Source organism: Narcine bancroftii, chromosome 5 (genome assembly GCF_036971445.1).
Source record: "Narcine bancroftii isolate sNarBan1 chromosome 5, sNarBan1.hap1, whole genome shotgun sequence".
NCBI classification, from domain to species: Eukaryota; Metazoa; Chordata; class Chondrichthyes; order Torpediniformes; family Narcinidae; genus Narcine; species Narcine bancroftii.
In genome coordinates, this window is record NC_091473.1 from 155,032,142 (window position 1) to 155,050,916 (window position 18,775).

Below are 18,775 nucleotides of genomic sequence, written 5' to 3' on the forward strand. Positions count from 1 at the left end.
GTTTACCAGACCTGGGACAGCAAGACTGATGTCTGAAGAAAGACTGCATAGACAAGGGTTATGCTGATTTGAATGGAGAAGAATGGGAGAGGGTGTTATGGAGATATAAAATTCTGATAGGACCATAAGACAAAGGATCAGAAATAGGCTTTTCAGCCTATTGAGTCTGGCCCACCATTTAATCATGGGCTGATCCATTTTCCCACTGCCCGGCCTTCTCCCCATAACCTTTGATGACCTGGCTAATCAGGATCCTATCAATCTCAGTCTTAAATCCACCCAATAACCTGGCTTCCACAAATGCCTGTGGCAACAAATTCCACAGATTCACCTCCTTCTGGCTGAAGAAGTTCCTCCACATCTCTTTTCTAAATGGATACTCTTCAATCCTGAATTGACCCTCTTGTCCTGGACTCTCCCACTATGGGAAAGAACCTTTCAATATCTACTCTGACCATGCTTTTCAACATTCAAAATGTTTCAATGAGGTTCTCTTCACCGCCCCCCAAAAAAATTCTCCTAAATTTCAACCAGTCCAGTCCAAGAGCAATCAAACACTCCTCATGTCATAACCCTTTTATTCCTGGAATCATCCTTGTGAACCAACTCTGAACCCTCCCCAACATCAGCACATCCTTTCTTAAATGAGGAGCCCAAAACTGCTCACAATCCTCCAGGGCCTTATAAAGCCTCAAGATCACATCCCTGCTCTTAGATTCTATTCCTCTCGAAATGAACGCCAACATTGCATTTGCCTTCTTCACCACCAACTCAAGCTGCAAGTTTACCTTCAGGCTGTCCTGCATGAGGACTCCCAGGTCCCTTTGCATCTGGGGATTTTCAATTTTCTCCCCATTTAGAAAATATTATGCCCATTTATCTTTTCTACCAAAGTGCTTGACCGTAACTTTCTGGCATTATATTTAATTTGCCACTTTTCTTCCCATTCTCCTCATCTGTCCAAGTCCATCTGCAGCCTCCGTGTCTCATCTGCCCACCTTCATCTCAGGACTGGTCAGGTTAGATGCAGGAAGAAGGTGTCTGATGTTAGAAAAACCCAGAACAAAGAGTCACTGTTTAAGGATGGGGGGGTGGAGCATTTAGGACCGAGATGAGGAGAAACCTTTTCACTCAGAAAGTTGTTGAGGCCAGTTTGCTTGATATATTCAAAGGGGGAAGTGAGACACAAAAATATGCAGACACCATGGTTTTTTTTAAAAAATTTTATTTTTCACACTATGAATCATATTGACCAAAATACACACCTCTTGAATATACACAGTGTCATTTTCTCCCCTTTCCCCCCCCTTCCCTCCCTCCTTCCCACCCCCCACCCCCACCCACTCAACGTTCAACATATACAATACATTAAACCCATTAAACAATGTCATCACACAATGAAAATAAACAAGAAATTTGTGTCATCTACTTTTACACACTGGGTCAGTTCATTTCGTCGTCTTCTCATTCTGTCATTTTAGAGGGTGGAGGTCTGCGGTAGGACCTCTATGTTGTGTTCCATGTACGGTTCCCAAATTTGTTTGAATACTGTGATGTTATTTCTTAAGTTATATGTTATTTTTTCCAATGGAATACATTTATTCATTTCTATGTACCATTGTTGTATTCTCAGGCTCTCTTCTGATTTCCAGGTTGACATATTTTTTTGCTACAGCTAAGGCTCTCATAATAAATCTTTTTTGTGCTTCATCCAAATCGAGGCCAAGTTCTTTACTTCTTATATTACTTAGAAGAAAGATCTCTGGATTTTTTGGTATGTTATTTTTTGTGATTTTATTTAATTCCTGATTTAGATCTTCCCAAAACTTTTCCACTTTCTCACATGCCCAAATTGCATGTACTGTTGTTCCCGTTTCCTTCTTACAGTGAAAACATCTGTCTGATACTGTTGGGTCCCATTTATTTAACTTTTGGGGTGTGATATATAGCCTGTGTAACCAATTATATTGTATCATGCGTAACCTCGTGTTTACTGTATTTCTCATAGTTCCGGAGCATAACTTTTCCCATGTTTCATTCTTTATCTTTATGTTTAGATCTTGTTCCCATTTTTGTTTGGGTTTACAGCTTGTTTCCTCGTTCTCTTTCTCTTGCAATTTGATGTACATGTTTGTTATAAATCTTTTAATTATCATTGTGTCTGTAATCACATATTCAAAACTGCTTCCTTCTGGTAACCTCAGCCTGCTTCCCAATTTGTCCTTCAAGTAGGTTTTCAGTTGGTGGTATGCAAACATTCTACCGTGAGTTAAACCATATTTGTACTTCATTTGTTCAAAAGATAATAAATTATTTCCCAAAAAACAATTTTCTATTCTTTTGATCCCTTTTCTCTCCCATTCTCTAAAGGAAAGGTTATCTATTGTGAAAGGGATTAGTTGATTTTGCGTCAGTATTAATTTTGGTAGTTGGTAATTTGTTTTTTTTTCTTTTCTACGTGAATCTTCTTCCAAATGTTGAGCAGATGGTGCAGTTCTGGTGAATTCCTATGTTGCACCAGCTTTTCATCCCACTTATATAGTATATGTTCAGGTACCTTCTCCCCTATTTTATCTAGCTCTAATCTGGTTCAATCTGGTTTTTAATCTTGTTTGATAAAAATCTGATAGGTATCTTAATTGTGCTGCTCTATAATAATTCTTAAAGTTTGGTAGCTGTAAGCCCCCTTGTTTGTACCATTCTGTTAATTTATCTAGCGCTATCCTCGGTTTTCCCCCCCCCTTTCCATAAGAATTTCCTTATTATTTTCTTTAGCTCGTTAAAGAATTTCTCTGTTAACTGAAGTGGTAACGATTGAAATAGGTATTGTATCCTTGGGAAGATATTCATTTTAATGCAATTTACCCTTCCTATCAGTGTGGTAAATCTTTCCAATGTTCTAAGTCACCTTGTAATTTCATCATTAATGGCTGATAATTTAATTTGAATAAATCGCCTAGATTATTATTTAGTTGAATACCTAGGTATTGGATTGCTTATGTTTGCCATTTAAATGGTGATTCTTTCTTAAACTTTGTGAAATCCGCATTATTCATTGGCATCACTTCATTTTTATTTGCGTTGATCTTGTACACCGATACTTCTCCATATTCCTTCGATTCCTTCAATTTCTTATGTAATTCTTTTATTGATAATTCTGGTTCTGTTGTATACTATGACGTCATCTGCAAATAGACTGATTTTATATTCCTTCTCTTTTATTTTTATCCCTCTTATTTTATTTTCTGTTCTTATCAGTTCTGCCAAGGGTTCTATAGATAACGCGAACAGTGAGGGAGATAGTGGGCATCCCTGCCTAGTTGACCTGCTTAATTTAAATTGGTTTGATATATATCCATTTACTGTCACCTTCTCCAATGGTCCCTTATATAATGCTTTAATCCAATTAATATATTTCTCTGGTAGGTTGAACCTCTGTAGTACTTTGAATAAATAATTCCATTCTACTCTGTCAAAGGCTTTCTCTGCATCTAAGGCAACAGCCACTGTTGGCATCTTGTTTCCTTGTACTACATGGATTAAGTTATGTAACTTACAGATATTGTCCATTGTTTGTCTTTTCTTAATAATTCCAGTTTCATCTAGTTTTACTATTTTTGGTACACCATTGGCCAATCTGTTTGCTAATAGTTTTGCTATTTTATAATCTGAGTTAAGTAGAGATATTGGTCTATACGATGCTGGTGTTAGTGGATCTTTCCCCATCTTTGGTATTACTGTAATTATTGCTGTTTTGCATGAATCTGGCATGTTTTGTGTTTCTTCAATCTGGTTCATTACTTCCAGGAGAGGAGGAATTAATAAGTCTTTAAATGTTTTATAGAATTCTATTGGGAGTCAGTCCTCTCCTGGCGTTTTATTGATCGGTAGTTTTTTTAAATATATCCTGTATTTCCTCGATTTCAAATGATTTTATCAATTTGTTTTGCTCCTCTTGCAATTTCAATAGTTCAATTTTAGCTAGAAACTCATCTATTTTGTCTTCTTTCCCTTCGTTCTCAGTTCGATATAATTGCACGTAGAATTCCTTGAAGTTTTCATTGATCTCCGTTGGGTTATATGTAATTTGTTTGTCCTTTTTCCTTGATGCCAATACCGTTCTTTTAGTTTGTTCTGTTTTAAGCTGCCAAGCTAATATTTTGTGCATTTTTTCTCCTAGCTCATAATACTTCTGCTTTATTTTCATTATGTTCTTCTCCACCTTATACGTTTGTAGTGTTTCATATTTTATTTTTTTGTCCGCCAATTCTCTTCTTTTTGTTGTATCTTCCCTTGTTGCTAATTCTTTTTCTGTACTTGCTATTTCCCTTTCCAGCTGTTCTATTTCCCGATTGTAGTCCTTCTTCATCTTAATTACATAACTTATTATCTGCCCTCTAATGAACGCTTTCATTGCATCCCATAATATAAATTTGTCTTTCACTGATTCCGTATTTATTTAAAAGTACATTTTAATTTGGCGCTCAATGAATTCTTTTAAGTAGCATGGAGTTTAATCTCCATCTATATGTTCTCGGTGGGATGTCCTCCAGCTCTATTGCTAATAACAGGGATGAGTGATCCGATAACAATCTAGCTTTATATTCTGTTTTCCTAACTCTCCCTTGGATGTGGGCTGACAACAGGAACAGGTCAATCCTTGAGTATGTTTTATGTCTACTCGAGTAATATAAGTATTCCTTCTCCTTTGGGTGTTGTCTCCTCCATATATCCAAAAGTTGCATTTCCTGCATCGATTTAACCATAAATTTGGCTACTTTGTTCTTTTTGCTTGTCTTTTGTCCAGTTTTATCCAACATTGGATCCAAATTAAGGTTAAAATCCCCTCCTATCAATATATTCCCCTGTGTATCTACAATCTTCAAAAAGATATCTTGCATAAATTTTTGATCCTTTTCATTAGGTGCATATACCTTAAGCAAATTCTGAATATATCTGACACTTTATCATTACATATCTCCCTGCTAGATCTATTATTTCCTCCTCTATTTTGATTGGTACATTTTTATAGATTAATATAGCTACTCCTCTGGCTTTTGAGTTATATGACGCTGCCGTTACGTGCCCTACCCAGTCTCTCCTTAATTTCTTGTGTTCCACTTCCGTTAGATGTGTTTCCTGCACGAATGCTATATCAATTTTTTCTTTCTTCAGTAAATTTAACAGCCTCTTCCTTTTGATTTGGTTATGTATTCCGTTAATATTTATAGTCATATAGTTCAACATGGCCATTTCATACTTTGTTTACCTCATTTCCGCTTCCTCATCACCACCTTTCCTCCTTATCCATTTCTGTTTTTTTTTTTTTAAACACACTGTAAGACAATACTTCTAAAACAAAATAGTTCCACTATTCCCACATCTAAAATTCCCTTAACCCCAAATGTCTCCCCCCCCGCCCCCCTGAGTTGCCCCTTGTCGGGCAACTACATCTCCCCTCTCCATTTGGATTGCGAACCCACTCGCAAGCATCAACTGATTTCGCAGTGACTGTTATTCTCTCCCACCCAACCTCCTCCAGGAAAGACTTTTATCTTGACATATAACAAAGCTCACCCTATTCTCCCCCCCCCCTTCCTTTACTTACACATTATTTTTTCTTCTTTATATGAAGTTTGTCGTCATTCTTGTTCTTGTTCCATCTCTTCATTTCTCTGTCTGTCCTGCAGGCGTTCTGCAAATTCTCGTGCTTTCTCCGGATCCGAGAACAGTCTGCTTTGCTGCCCCAGGATAACTATTGTAAGCACCGCTGGATATCTTAACATAAATTTATAGCCTTTCTTCCATAGGATCGATTTTGCTGCATTAAACTCCTTCCTCTTCTTCAGGAGCTCAAAACTTATGTCTGGGTAGAAAAAATTTTTTGACCTTTATTCCAGTGGTTTTTTTTGTCTTCTCTCATTTTTTTCATTGCCTTCTCCAATATATTTTCTCGTCGTATATCTCAGGAATTTTACTAAAATGGATCTTGGTTTTTGTTGTGGCTGTGGTTTCGGGGCTAATGTTCTATGTGCCCTTTCTATTTCCATTCCTTCCTGTATTTCTGGCATTCCCAGGACCTTGGGGATCCAATCTTTTATAAATTCTTTCATATCTTTGCCTTCTTCATCTTCCTTTAGGCCCACTATCTTTATATTGTTTCTCCTACTATAGTTTTCCATTATATCCATCTTTTGAGTTAACAACTCCTGTGTTTCTTTAACTTTTTTATCACTTTCTTCCAATTTTCTTTTTAAGTCGTTCACTTCCATTTCTACAGCTGTTTCTCATTCTTCCACATTTTCTAATCTTTTCTGTTATGACCAGCTCTATTCTACTCACTTTTTCTTCTGTACTTTTCATTTTTCTTTTTATTTCACTAAATTCTAGTGTCAGCCATTCTTTTAATGCTTTCATATGTTCTTGAAAAAAAATTTTATGTATGTACTGTCCATTAATTTTACCTTCTATTTCTCTGTGCAGAGCTTGGTGTTCTTCTTCTCTAGGGTTTGTGTCTTCTTCTTGTCTTCCTTGTATCTGTGTCTCTTCTGACTTTCTTGTTGGGCTGTTTGTCTCAGTTTGTTGTGTTTTTTTTTAAATGGTGTCTTGATGTTGGTCCTCTTCTTCTGGGCTGGTCATCTGTTGTGTCTCTGTTTTCCTTTTTTCATTCTCACCCCTCCTGTTCCCGTTGTTTTCTTTATCTTCCAGCTAGGAGCTCTGCTGTCGGGTCTCTCTCAGCTGTTCGTGCTGTAGAGTTCCACTCAACAGCTAGTGCCCCCTCCCGTCAGTATTGTCTTTGTCATGCGCGGTTGCGCACCTCTGTTTGGGTCCATGAGCCACCTCAGGGAGTGTGCTCATCTTTCCACAGCGGGTCCCTTCTTTGTACTGGTAAGGCCTTCACCTTTCTCTTCCAGCGTCCGTCTTTCTTCTTTTATTCCTGTTATTTCTGGCTTTTCTTTCTTTGGTGCCATTTTCTCCACACCTTTATTTTTTATTTGTTGTGATTTGTGTGTCTGGGGCTTTGTTTTTTTCCTCACTTTTTTCCTTCTTTTCTGGAGAGGGCTGATATTCTCCTACTGGCCACTACTCCATCACGTGACTCCTCCCCAGACACCATGGTTGAAGTAAAATAAAGTACACGGTATAAAACATTTATATTATTTGCTATATAAAGGAAACTGTTTGGCCTACTAAGTTTCTCCAGCATTGTGTTTGTATTCAAAGAGGGCTGGATTTGGCCCCCTTGGCTAAAGGGATCATGGGCTACTAAAGTCACATGATCAGTCATAATCATATTGAGTGGTGGAGCCGGCCATAGGGCTGAATGGCCTTCTGGTCCTATTTCTAGGTTTCTATTCATACAGCCGTGTTCAAAGAGCACACAGAGTAAAAGGAGGATCACTTTGCACTAAGTGAGGGCAGCATGAGACCACTGTTACGGGGTTTATTCAGGAGCCCCATGTTTGGGGGGGGCGGGGGCGGGGGCGGGACTATCTGTCTTTAAGCTGTTGGTGCACAGTCTCAAGCCTTCACCCTGATGAGAGAAGAGAGCGTGACGAGCCCTTCAATGACTTGGCTCCCTTACTCCATGGAGGAGAGCGAAATGTCTGTTGCGTTCTGAGCTTCATTTATTGCCTCTGTTGCTTCTCCTAATCTTAAGCAAAGTAGGTTGTACAATTAATGAGGCAGTCTATACTGATTCATTGAGGACAGATTTCCACAGATTCACCACTCTCGGGGAGAAACAGTTCATACTCATTTTTGTCTTAAATCTACTCCCCCAAATGTTGAGGCTGTCTATCCTCATTCTTGTCTCACCTACCAGGGGAAACGATCACCCTGCTTCTGTTTTAACTATTCCTTTCATCATTTTATGTCTGATATGTGACTTCGAAGTGTTTCCAGGGAAGGAAAAATCAGAATCCAGGGATGAAGTCCCTGATGTCTCAGCATAACTAGGAGATACACTCTCCAATCAGACCTCATCTTCTGGACCAGCATGCCAGGGAGTGGTTGCTTGCATCCATTGACTTGAATGCACCAATCTAATTTCAGATTTATTGTCCGAGTCCATACATGATATCTCATACATCCCGGAGATTCTTTTTTCTTGCCGGCGTGGCAGAATTACCACTAATTGGTAGTGCAAAAAATAAACAGTATACAGCATAAACATGTAAACAAAGAAGATCAATAAAGTGTACAAGTGAGAGTCCTTAAACGACTCCCTGGTTGTTTTTGTTGGAGAGGAGTCTGATGGTAGAGGGGTAGCAACTGTTCCTGAACCTGGTGGTGCGAGTCTTGCAGCACCTATACCTCTTTCCTGATGACGGCAGTCAGAACAGAGCGAGGGCTGGGTTGTAAGGGTCTTAGATGATCGCTGCTGCTCTCCGACGGCAGTGTTCCCTGTAGGTGTTCTCAATAGTGGGGAGGGTTTTGCTGTGATGTCCTGGGCTATGTCCATTACCTTTTGGAGGGCTTTAAACTAAGGGGTATTGATGTTTCCATGTCAGCACACTTTCTACCATACATCAGAGCCCACAGCTGCAGTATGGAGGAGTTTTCTGGGAATGATCAGAAATTCCAAATGAAGCCGAATGGGTCCCAGAGTTTAATATTGAATGGTGATCTGCAGGAATACCAATCCTCTTGCTTTTCCCCTCTCATCTCCAGGTCTTGAAGACCCGCATGGCCTTGCGGAAGACCGGACAATACTCGGGGTTAGCCGACTGCGTGAAGAAGATTTTGAAGAACGAAGGATTGATTGCATTTTACAAAGGCTACATTCCAAATATTCTAGGCATCATCCCATATGCTGGCATCGACCTGGCTATTTATGAGGTATGTCTGTCGAGCTGGGGAGTCACAGCTTGAAAACAGGTCCTTCAGGATGTAATAATCAGTACAAGGGAGATTTGGAGGCTAATTCCAGGGATGAGTGGGTTGTCCTGTCAAAGGAAAGGGGTAGTTTTGTCTGTATGAGCTGGAATTCAGAAGAATGAGGAGTAACCTTATTTAAATTAAATGTACATGATCCAGAGACCCATGAATATGTAGGAAATACATTTTTAGTATATCAATTAGCATGACATTATTAGGGTGCCAGTGACCTGGGTTCAAATCTGCCCCATCTACAAGGAGTTTGTATATTTTTTTCCTATATGTCCACAGGTTTACCCCCCAACCTCCTTTGATCCAAGGAAATCAGACTCAGTCTCTCTTTCCAACTCAAGCCTTCCAATCCTAGTTGCATCTTTTCTCTACCTTCTTGGTCTCAATAATACCCTCCCGGCCGTTCACACTATTCCGGCTGTTCACACTCCACCATGCTGGGACCTTGTGTTAAGCCTTGTTACAGTACAGCATCTACTGCCCTACCCTTATCTCCTTAAGATTACAATGAGGCACAATACAGGCCCTTCGGCCCTCGATGTTATGCCAACCAATATATTACTTTAAAAAAGTACTAAACCCTCCCCACCCATAACCCTCAATTTTTCTTCCATCCGTGTGTCTAAGAGTCTATTAATACTCCCAATGTTTCAGCCTCCACCACCATCCCTAGCAAGGCATTCCAGGCACCCATAACTCCAAAAACCACTCCTGATGTCTCCTCTAGACTTCCCTCCCTTCACTTTATACACACGTCCTCTGGTGTTTGCTATTCTGGCTTTGGGAAACAGGTGCTGGATGTCATCCGATCTATGCCTCTCATAATCTTGTAGACCTCTATTAAGTCTCCTTTCATCCTTCTATGCTCCAAAGAGAAAGGTCCCAGCTCTGCTAACCTTGCCTCATAAGACATTCTCCAATCTAGGAAACATCCTGGTAAATCTCCTCTGCCCCCTCTCCATCACTTCCACATCCTTCCTGTAATGAGGTGACCAGACTGAACACAATCCTCTCAGTGTGGACTCACCAGAGATTTGTAGAGTTGCAACACGACCTCTCGACTCTTAAATTCAATATCCCTATTAATGGTTCCCAGCATCCCATAGGCCTTCTTAATTATCCTATCAACCTGTGCGGTGACCTTGAGGGATTTATGGATTTGCACCCCAAGGTGCAAATCCACACTTTTAAGTATCCGACCATTAACCCTGTACTCAGCCTTCTGGTTTGTCCTTCCAAAATGCATCACCTCACACTTATCCGGATTGAACTCCATCTGCCACTTCTGTCTAATTCTGCACCCTGTCTATATCCTCTTGTAACCTTCAACAACCTTCAGCTCCATCCACAACTCCTCCAACCTTCATATCATCTGCAAACTTACTGACCCATCCTTCCACCTCTTCACCCAGGTCATTTATAAATATCACAAAGAGCAGGGGTCCCAGAATAGATCCCTGCAGCCCCTCCACTAGTCACCGACCTCCATGAAGAATACTTTCCTTCAACTACTACTGTCTAATTTCTTCCTACAAACCAAATTTTTATCCTCACAGCCACAGTTCCACCGATCCAGTGCCTCATGACTTTCTGGATGAGTGTCTCCTGGGGAATTTGTCAAATGCCTTGCTAAAATCCATGTAGACCACATCTACCACCCTACCCTCATCAATTTCTTTTGTTACCTCCTCAAAAAACTGAATTAGGCTCGTGAAGCATGACCTTCCCTTCATAGCACCAGCAATCGGGAACAGACTTGGGTTTGAATCCTGTGCTGTCTGTAAGGAGTATGATTGCTCTCCCCGTCGGTTTCCTCTCACCCTTCAAATATGTACAGGGGTGTGGGTTAATGGGGTGTAAATTGGGCTGCACAGACTCATAGGGCTGAATTGGCCTTTTACCCTGTTGTATGTCTAAATAAAATAAATAGCTGACTATGCTTGAGTAGAATGTACTTCTCCAAATGCTTACAGATCTTATTCTTAAGAATCCTCTCCATTAGTTTATACCCCACTGACGTAAGACTCACTGGTCTAGAATTTCCAGGATTCTCCCTCTTACCTTTTTTAAAGGCGACTACATTTCTCATTCTCAAATCCTCTGGCACCTCCCCTGCAGTCAAAGAGGACTGAAAGATCATAGCTACTGCCCCATCTATCTCTTCCCTCACTTCCCACAGCAGCCTGGGGTACATTGCGACCCCAGGGACTTATCAATCTTGATGTTTTTAAGATCCAACACTTCCACTTCCTAAGTCTCCACATTGTCCAGCACACAGGCCTGTTCAATTTCCACCTCTGTGATCAAGGTCCTTTTCTCTTGTAAATACTAACACAGTATTCATTTCGGACCTCTCCAACCTCCTCCACCTCCAGGCACACATTGCCCCATTTATCCTTTCGCAGTCCCACTTTCATTCTAGTCTTCCTTCTGTTCTTCACATACACATAGAACACCTTGGATTCTCCTTCATCCTATGTCCCAAGGCCTTCTCATGCCCTCTTCCAGCTCTCCTAGGTCCTTACTTAAGCTGCTTCCTGGAAAACATAGACTTCTCATGAGCCCTTCCTATTTCCTGCTTCCTTCTTCCTCTTGACCAGCTGCCTCACCTGTTCTGTCAGCCATGGTTCCCTTTTCCCACCATCTTTTTCCTGTCCTATTGGAACAAACATCCTGAACCCACACATGCAGAGAATAAGTGATCAATCATTAAATAAGATGAGGCAAGTGGGAATTTTAGGCACATGTACATTGTGCATGTGTTTTTGACAGAATTCTCAAACTTAAAACCCAAGCTCACTGTCCTTAATCAATTTATGTCTTTCCAGTCACGAGATCCTCTCCCTCAGATGCTCCTCTGGTGACCTTCCCACCACTGATGTGAGGTTCAAACACTGATGTGAGGTTCACTGGTCTATCAGTGTCCTTCATTACATGTACAGATCTAGTGCATTGTATTTATATGGGATGTTGGGCTTCATTGTTCAAGAGTAGAGAGGTCATGTTGCAACTCTACAAATCTCTGGTGAGACCCCAGAGTATTAAGATATCCTTATCTTAAGGATAAGATCTGTAAGCATTTGGAGAAGTACATTCTACTCAAGCATAGTCACCTCATTATAGGAAGGGTGTGGAAGCTACGGAGAGGAGATCTGCCAGGATGTTGCCTGGATTGGAAAGCAATTCTTATGAGGCAAGGCTAGCAGAGCTTGGACTTTTCTCTTTGGAGCATAGAAGGATGAGAGGAGACTTGATAGAGGTCTAGAAGATTCTGAGAGGCATCGATAGGGTGGATGGCCAGCAACCATTTCCCAGGGCAGGAATAGCAAACCCCAGAGGACATGTGTATAAAGTGAAGGGAGGGAAGTTTAGAGGAGACGTCAGAGGCAAGTTATTTTTAAAAAAATGATGGGTGCCAAGAATGCCTTGCTAGGGATGGTGGTGGAGGCTGGAACATTAGGGGCATTTGAGAGATTCTTGGACAGGCACAAACTGATGAAAGAAAAAGAGAGGGTTACAGGTAGGGAGGGATTAGTATTTTAAGGAGTATATGGGTCAGCACCACAGAGGGCCAAAAGGCCTGTACTGTGCTGCAGTGTTCCATGTATATGACAATAAATTCACATTGAACATGAAATTAAAGTACCCTGCAGTCTTCCAATACCACACTTGTGGCTAAGGAAGGTCGACCAGTTTTGTCCCCAGCTTCCCACAATGTTCCAGGATTCACTTGGTCATATCCCAAGTGCTTTTCCACCTTCATGTCACCTCAACCTTCCTGGGATATGGACTGAACCAAATCAGAGAGGACTTGCTAAGATAGACAACCTGGTGGGCATGGACATTGGGCTGAAGGGCCTTTTTTCATGTTACAAAATTCTGTGATGAATGTTAATATGTTTGAGTACATAATTCAGAGAGAGATTCTTGGGGAATCGTCCAGTGAGGCCATGGAAAACGATGGCACAGAAACCAGCCTTTTGGCCCATCTAGTCTGTGCCATCCCATTTTTATGCCTCATCCTCGTCCCATTAACCTTTACCCAGACATTAGCCCTCCAAACGCTCTACCCATCGATGTTCCCATCCAAATTTATCTTAAATACTCTGATATCTATTCTTGAGGCTGACGACAGGACATCCCTCAAGAGTGTGATCCCTTGCATGGTGTCAGGCCCTGATAGCGTACCTAGCAAGGTACTGAAAATCCATGCCAATCAACTAGCTGGAGTGTTTATTGCACATTTTCAATTTCTCACTGCTGCATCCAGAGATTCCCACCTGCTTCAAAAGGGCATCGATCGTCTGGGTGCCTGAGAAGAGCAGAGGGAGCTGCCTCAGTGACTATTGTCCAGTAGCACTAACGTCTATTGTGATTGAAATACTTTAATAAGGACTCACTAATGTGCGTATCACCACAATCGCTCCACAGCAGACACAATATTGCTGGCTCTGCACTCAGCTCAGGATCACCTTGACAACAGTAACACATACATCAGGCTACTCTTTATCAACTGCAGATCAGCCTTCAACACCATTATTCCCTCAGTACTGGTCAACAAGCTCCAAAACTTGGGCCTCTGCAATTGGATCCTTGACTTCCTCATTGGAAGACCACAGTCAGTACAAATCAGAAACGTCTCCTCCTCACTGGCGATCAACACAGGTGCATCTCAAAGATGCATGCTTAGCCCACTGCTCTATCTGCTCTACATCTATAACTGTATGGCCAAGCATAATTCAAATGGCATCTACAAATTTTCCGATGGCACAACTGTTGTCGGCAGAATCACAGACAGCAATGAGGAAGCATCCAGGAGGGAGAAAGATCAGCTGGTTGAGTGGTGTCACAAAAACAACCTTGCATTCAACATTAGCAAAACTAAGAAACTAATTCTGGACTTTGGAGTTGGGTGGGGGGGGGGTGGGGAGAGAAGAGAGAAAAATCAGGAGTATACAAACCAGTCTGCATCAAGGGGTCAGCAGTGGAGAGGGTCAAGAGCTTCAGATTCCTAGGGGTCAATATCTCTCAAGATCCACCTTGGGGCTATCATGAACTCAATCATGAAGGTGGCTCACCAGTGACTATACTTCGTGAAGAGTTTGAGGAGGTTTGGTATGTCACCAAAGACTTTCAGGTTTCTATGGGTGTGCACTGTGGAGAGCACTCTGGCTGGTTGAATCACTATGACTGGTATGGACGTGCCAATACACAGGACAGGAAAAGGCTACAGAGAGTTGTGAACTCAAACTGCGACATCACAAGAACCAGTCTTCACTCCATCAAGGACATCTACAAGAGTCAGTGTTCTAAGAAACCAGCCACCATCCTCAAAGACCCCCAGCACCCAGGCCATGCCTTCTTCACTCTCTGCCATCGGGAAGGTGGTACAGGAACCAGAAGAGGAGTGCTCAGCGGCACAAGGACAACTTCTTCCCCTCTGCCAGGTTCAGCTCCAACTCGATCTTCAAAATTGTTGACAACATCACAATCTTTGGCTGAATAACTGGAAAGGATGAGTCAGGAATCAGGAAGGCAATTGACAATCTGGTTAGCTGGTGCCACAACAACACCAACGTCACAGAGACTAGGGATCAGATTGTTGATCTTGGGAAGGGACCACACACCTGTCCGCATTGATGAGGAGGTGGAGCGATTCACAATCTCCAAGCCTCAGAGAGTCCATAAATCAGAAGACTTTTTCTGGAGCCAGCACTTTGAACTGGAAAGGAGGCAGAACATCCCTTATTTTCGAATACATCTGTGAAGATTTGGCATGTCATCAGATAGGCTCATTAAACTTCTACAGGTGCACTGTGGAAAGTACCCTGGTTGTATCACAATTTGGTTTGGCAATACAAGTACCTAGGAACGCAAAGGCTACAGAAGGTAGTAAAACATAGCCAAGTCCATCACAGGCTCCAACCTCCTATCCATTGCACTCGCCTTTGTGAGGTACTGACTCGAGAAGGCAGCTAACATCATAAAAGAGCCCCCATCATCCTGGTCACATTCTCTTCTCAATGCCACCTTCAGCCTGAAGACCAGCACCTCTGGGCTCAAAAACAGTTTAAAATTTAATTTAGACATACAGCAGAATAACAGACCCTTCTGGCCCATAGGTCCATGCCAGCCAATCACCCTACAACCTCAGAACATTTCGAATGGTGGGAGGAAATTGGAACCCTGGGGAAAACGCACAAGACTCGGGGAGAACGTACGAAATCCTTACAGACAGTGCAAGAGTCGAATCCTGATCGGTGGTGCTGTAACAGCATTACACTAACCACTACACTTCGAGTTATCATCTCTAACCTCACCTTGAATGCTAATCGTGGATTATCTGTACTACTGCATCACTTTTCTGAACGAGGATTACAGTGAACATTTATTGTCCATCTTGTGTAGAAGATGCAGAGATAGGATATATTAGCATTTGGACAGCCTCGGGCTGATTAAGGACAATCAGTATGGCTTTAACACATCATTCGGCCCTTCTAGTGTGTGCCGACCATTGTTCAGCTAGTCCCAATAACCTGCTCCAATTCCATAACCCTCGAGACCCCTCCCATCCTATCCAATTTATTCTTAAAACTCATGATTGAGCCTGCATTCAATACATTAGATGACAGCTCATTCCACACTCCCACCACTTTCTGAGAGAACTTCCCCCTAATACTTTCCCCTTTCACCCTAAACCCATGTCCTCTCGTATTTATCTCTCAATCAGTGGAAAGAGCCTACTCGCATTTACTCTGTCTATACCCCTCATAATTTTGTAAACCTTTATCAAATCTTGCCTCATTCTTCTACTCTCCAAGGAATAAAATTCTAACCTGTTTAACTTTTTCCTGAAACTCAGTTCCTGAAGTCCGGGCAACATCCTAGTAAATCTTCTCTGCACTCTTTCAATCTTACTGATATCCTTCCTGTAGTTGGGCAACCAGGAACTGCACACAATACTCCAAATTTGGCCTCACCAATGTCTTAAACAACTTCACCATAACATCCCGACTCCTATACTCAATACTTTGATTTATAAAGGCCAAGATGCCAAAAAGCTTTCTTTACATCCCTGATCACCTGCAACGCCACCTTCAGTGAACATGGTACCTGTATCCCCAGGACTCTGTGCCTCACAGCACTCTTCAGTGTACATCCTGCCTTGATTTTCTCTTCCAAAACCCAATGCCTCACACTTGTCTGTATTAAACTCCATCATCCATTTACTGGCCCATTCTCCCAAATGGTCCAGATCCCTGTGCGAGCTTTGAAAATCTTCCTCATTGTCCTCAACGCCTCCTATCTTTGCTGATCCAATTTACCACGTTATCATCCAGATCATTGATTTAGACAACAATCAACAATGATCCTAACACCAATCCCTGAGGCACATGACTAGTCACAGGCCTCCAATCTGAGAAGCAACCATCCACTGCCACTGTTTTCTCCAACACAGCCAATTTCAAATCCAGTTTACAATCTCTCCATGGATACCTAGTGTCTTAACCTTCTCAACTAACCTCCAATGTGGAACCTTGTCAAAAGCCTTATTAAAGACCACGTAGACAACATCCACAGCCTTTCCTCATCTACCTTCTTGGTAACCTCTATAAGATTTGTTCATCCTGACTGTCCAAACACAAAGCCATGCTGACTGTCCTTAATCAGCCCGAGGCTGTCCAAATGCTAATATATCCTATCTCTCAGAACTCTTCCAATAATTTACCTACTACTGACATCAAGCTTACTGGTTTATAGTTACCTGGTTTACTTTTGCAACCTTTCTTAAACGGCAGGACATCATGAGCTACTCTCCAATCCTCCGGCACCTCTCCCATGGTAAGGGCATTTTGAATAAATCCATCAGGGTCCCTGCAATTTCAACACTTGTCTCCCTCAAGGTCCAAAGAAATATCATATCTGGCCCAGGGGATTTGTTACCTTTATTCTCTGTAAGACAGCAAGCATGTCCTCTTCCATGTTTCACGACACTTCTATTTGTTTCCCTTCCATCCACATACACTCTGCCAGTTTCCTGATTAAATACGGATGCAAAAATCTGTTTCAGATCTCCCCATTTTGTGAGGCTCCACATAGTTGACCACATTGATCGTCTAGGTGACCAATTTTTTTAAAATTCTCTTACTCTTAACACACTTGTAGAAACCCTTCAGATTTTCCTTCACATGGTCTGCCAAAGCCACCTCATACCTTTGCCTTCCTGATTTCCATCTTTATTCTCTTACTATTTCTATACCCTGCAAGTACCTCATTTGCTCCTTGTTGCCTAAACAGGTTATACACCTCTCTTCTTAATCACATCACCAATATTTGCCTTCAATCCTGGTAGGAACATAAAAACTCTGCACCGTCAAAATCTCACCTTTGAATGCCCTCCACATGGCAGACACATTCTTGCCAGAAGACAGCTTATTCCAGTCCACAAAACCACACTGTCTCTGAGCCACTCTGTCACTGGAGACTGGATCTCTGTGGCCCTATCTATTATCTCAATTGCTCCCTGGCCCTAATCAATTAACTCAACTGCAGCCTCCTGACTCCAGCTCAAAAAGAAGCAAGGTAAGAGTTCCTCACTTCTTCAAACCTCCCTCTCAGCTGTGCCGACATCACGTGGCCTGTGCAATCTGCCCTTCCCCTTATTGTCTCTTAATGTAATTCATTGAGTTCACCATCATAGGTTCTTTTACAAGTGCCTGTTCAGCTACAGCAAGTAAGAATTTCAGGCCTATGTGCATTGTACAATTATTTATGACAATAAACCTATTATTGTCATACCCTTCATAATTTTGTATACCTCTATCAAATCTCTCCTCATTCTCCGATTCTCAAGGGAATGTGGTCGGAACCTGTTTAACCTTTTCCTGTGTGTCAGCTTACGTTATATTTTATGTTATGTATAGATATATCTTTGGAAGATAGATTGAAGGTTTTCTTCTTCTTTTTCTCTTCTTTGGCTTGGCTTCGTGGACGAAGATTTATGGAGGGGTATGTCCACGTCTGCTGCAGGCTCGTTGGTGACTGACAAGTCCGATGCGGGACAGGCAGGCACGGTTACAGCGGTTGCAAGGGAAAATTGGTTGGTTGGGTTTGGGTTTTTCCTCCTTTGTCTTTTGTCAGTGAGGTAGGCTCTGCGGTCTTCTTCAAAGGAGGTTGCTGCCCGCCGAACTGTGAGACGCCAAGATGCACGGTTGGAGGCGATATCAGCCCACTGACGGCGGTCAATGTGGCAGGCACCAAGAGATTTCTTTCAGCAGTCCTTGTACCTCTTCTTTGGTGCGCCTCTGTCTCGGTGGCCAGTGGAGAGCTCGCCATATAACACGATCTTGGGAAGGCGATGGTCCTCCATTTTGGAGACGTGACCCACCCAGCGCAGTTGGGTCTTCAGCAGTGTGGATTCGATGCTTGTGGACTCTGCCAGCTCGAGCACTTCGATATTGGTGATGAAGTCACTCCAATGGATGTTGAGGATGGAGCAGAGACAGCGCTGATGGAAGCGTTCTAGGAGCCGTAGGTGGTGCCGGTAGAGCCGAACAGGAGCGTGGGTATGACAACGGCTCTGTCCACGCTGATCTTTGTGTGTTTCTTCAGGTGGTTGTTTTTCCAGACTCTTTTGTGTAGTCTTCCAAAGGCGCTATTTGCCTTGGCGAGTCTGTTGTCTATCTCGTTGTTGATCCTTGCATCCAATGAAATGGTGCAGCCGAGGTAGGTAAACTGATTGACCGTTTTGAGTTCTGTGTGCCTGATGGAGATGTGGGGGGGCTGGTAGTCATGGTGAGGAGCTGGCTGATGGAGGACCTCAGTTTTCTTCAGGCTGACTTCCAGGCCAAACATTTTGGCAGTTTCCACAAAACAGGACGTC

The 18,775-nt window shown here is 42.2% G+C and overlaps 1 protein-coding gene across 3 annotated transcripts in view; it reads left to right on the forward strand.

Annotated features, from left to right (window-relative positions):
- Positions 1 to 18,775, forward strand: part of LOC138764094 (mitochondrial adenyl nucleotide antiporter SLC25A24-like) — a 99,792-nt gene that overhangs the window by 36,171 nt on the left and 44,846 nt on the right. For all 3 annotated transcript variants that reach the window (XM_069939463.1, XM_069939461.1, XM_069939462.1), the window contains exon 8: positions 8,674 to 8,841. In XM_069939463.1, coding sequence (XP_069795564.1) covers positions 8,674 to 8,841 — 168 coding nt within the window. The remainder of the gene's footprint in view (positions 1 to 8,673; positions 8,842 to 18,775) is intronic.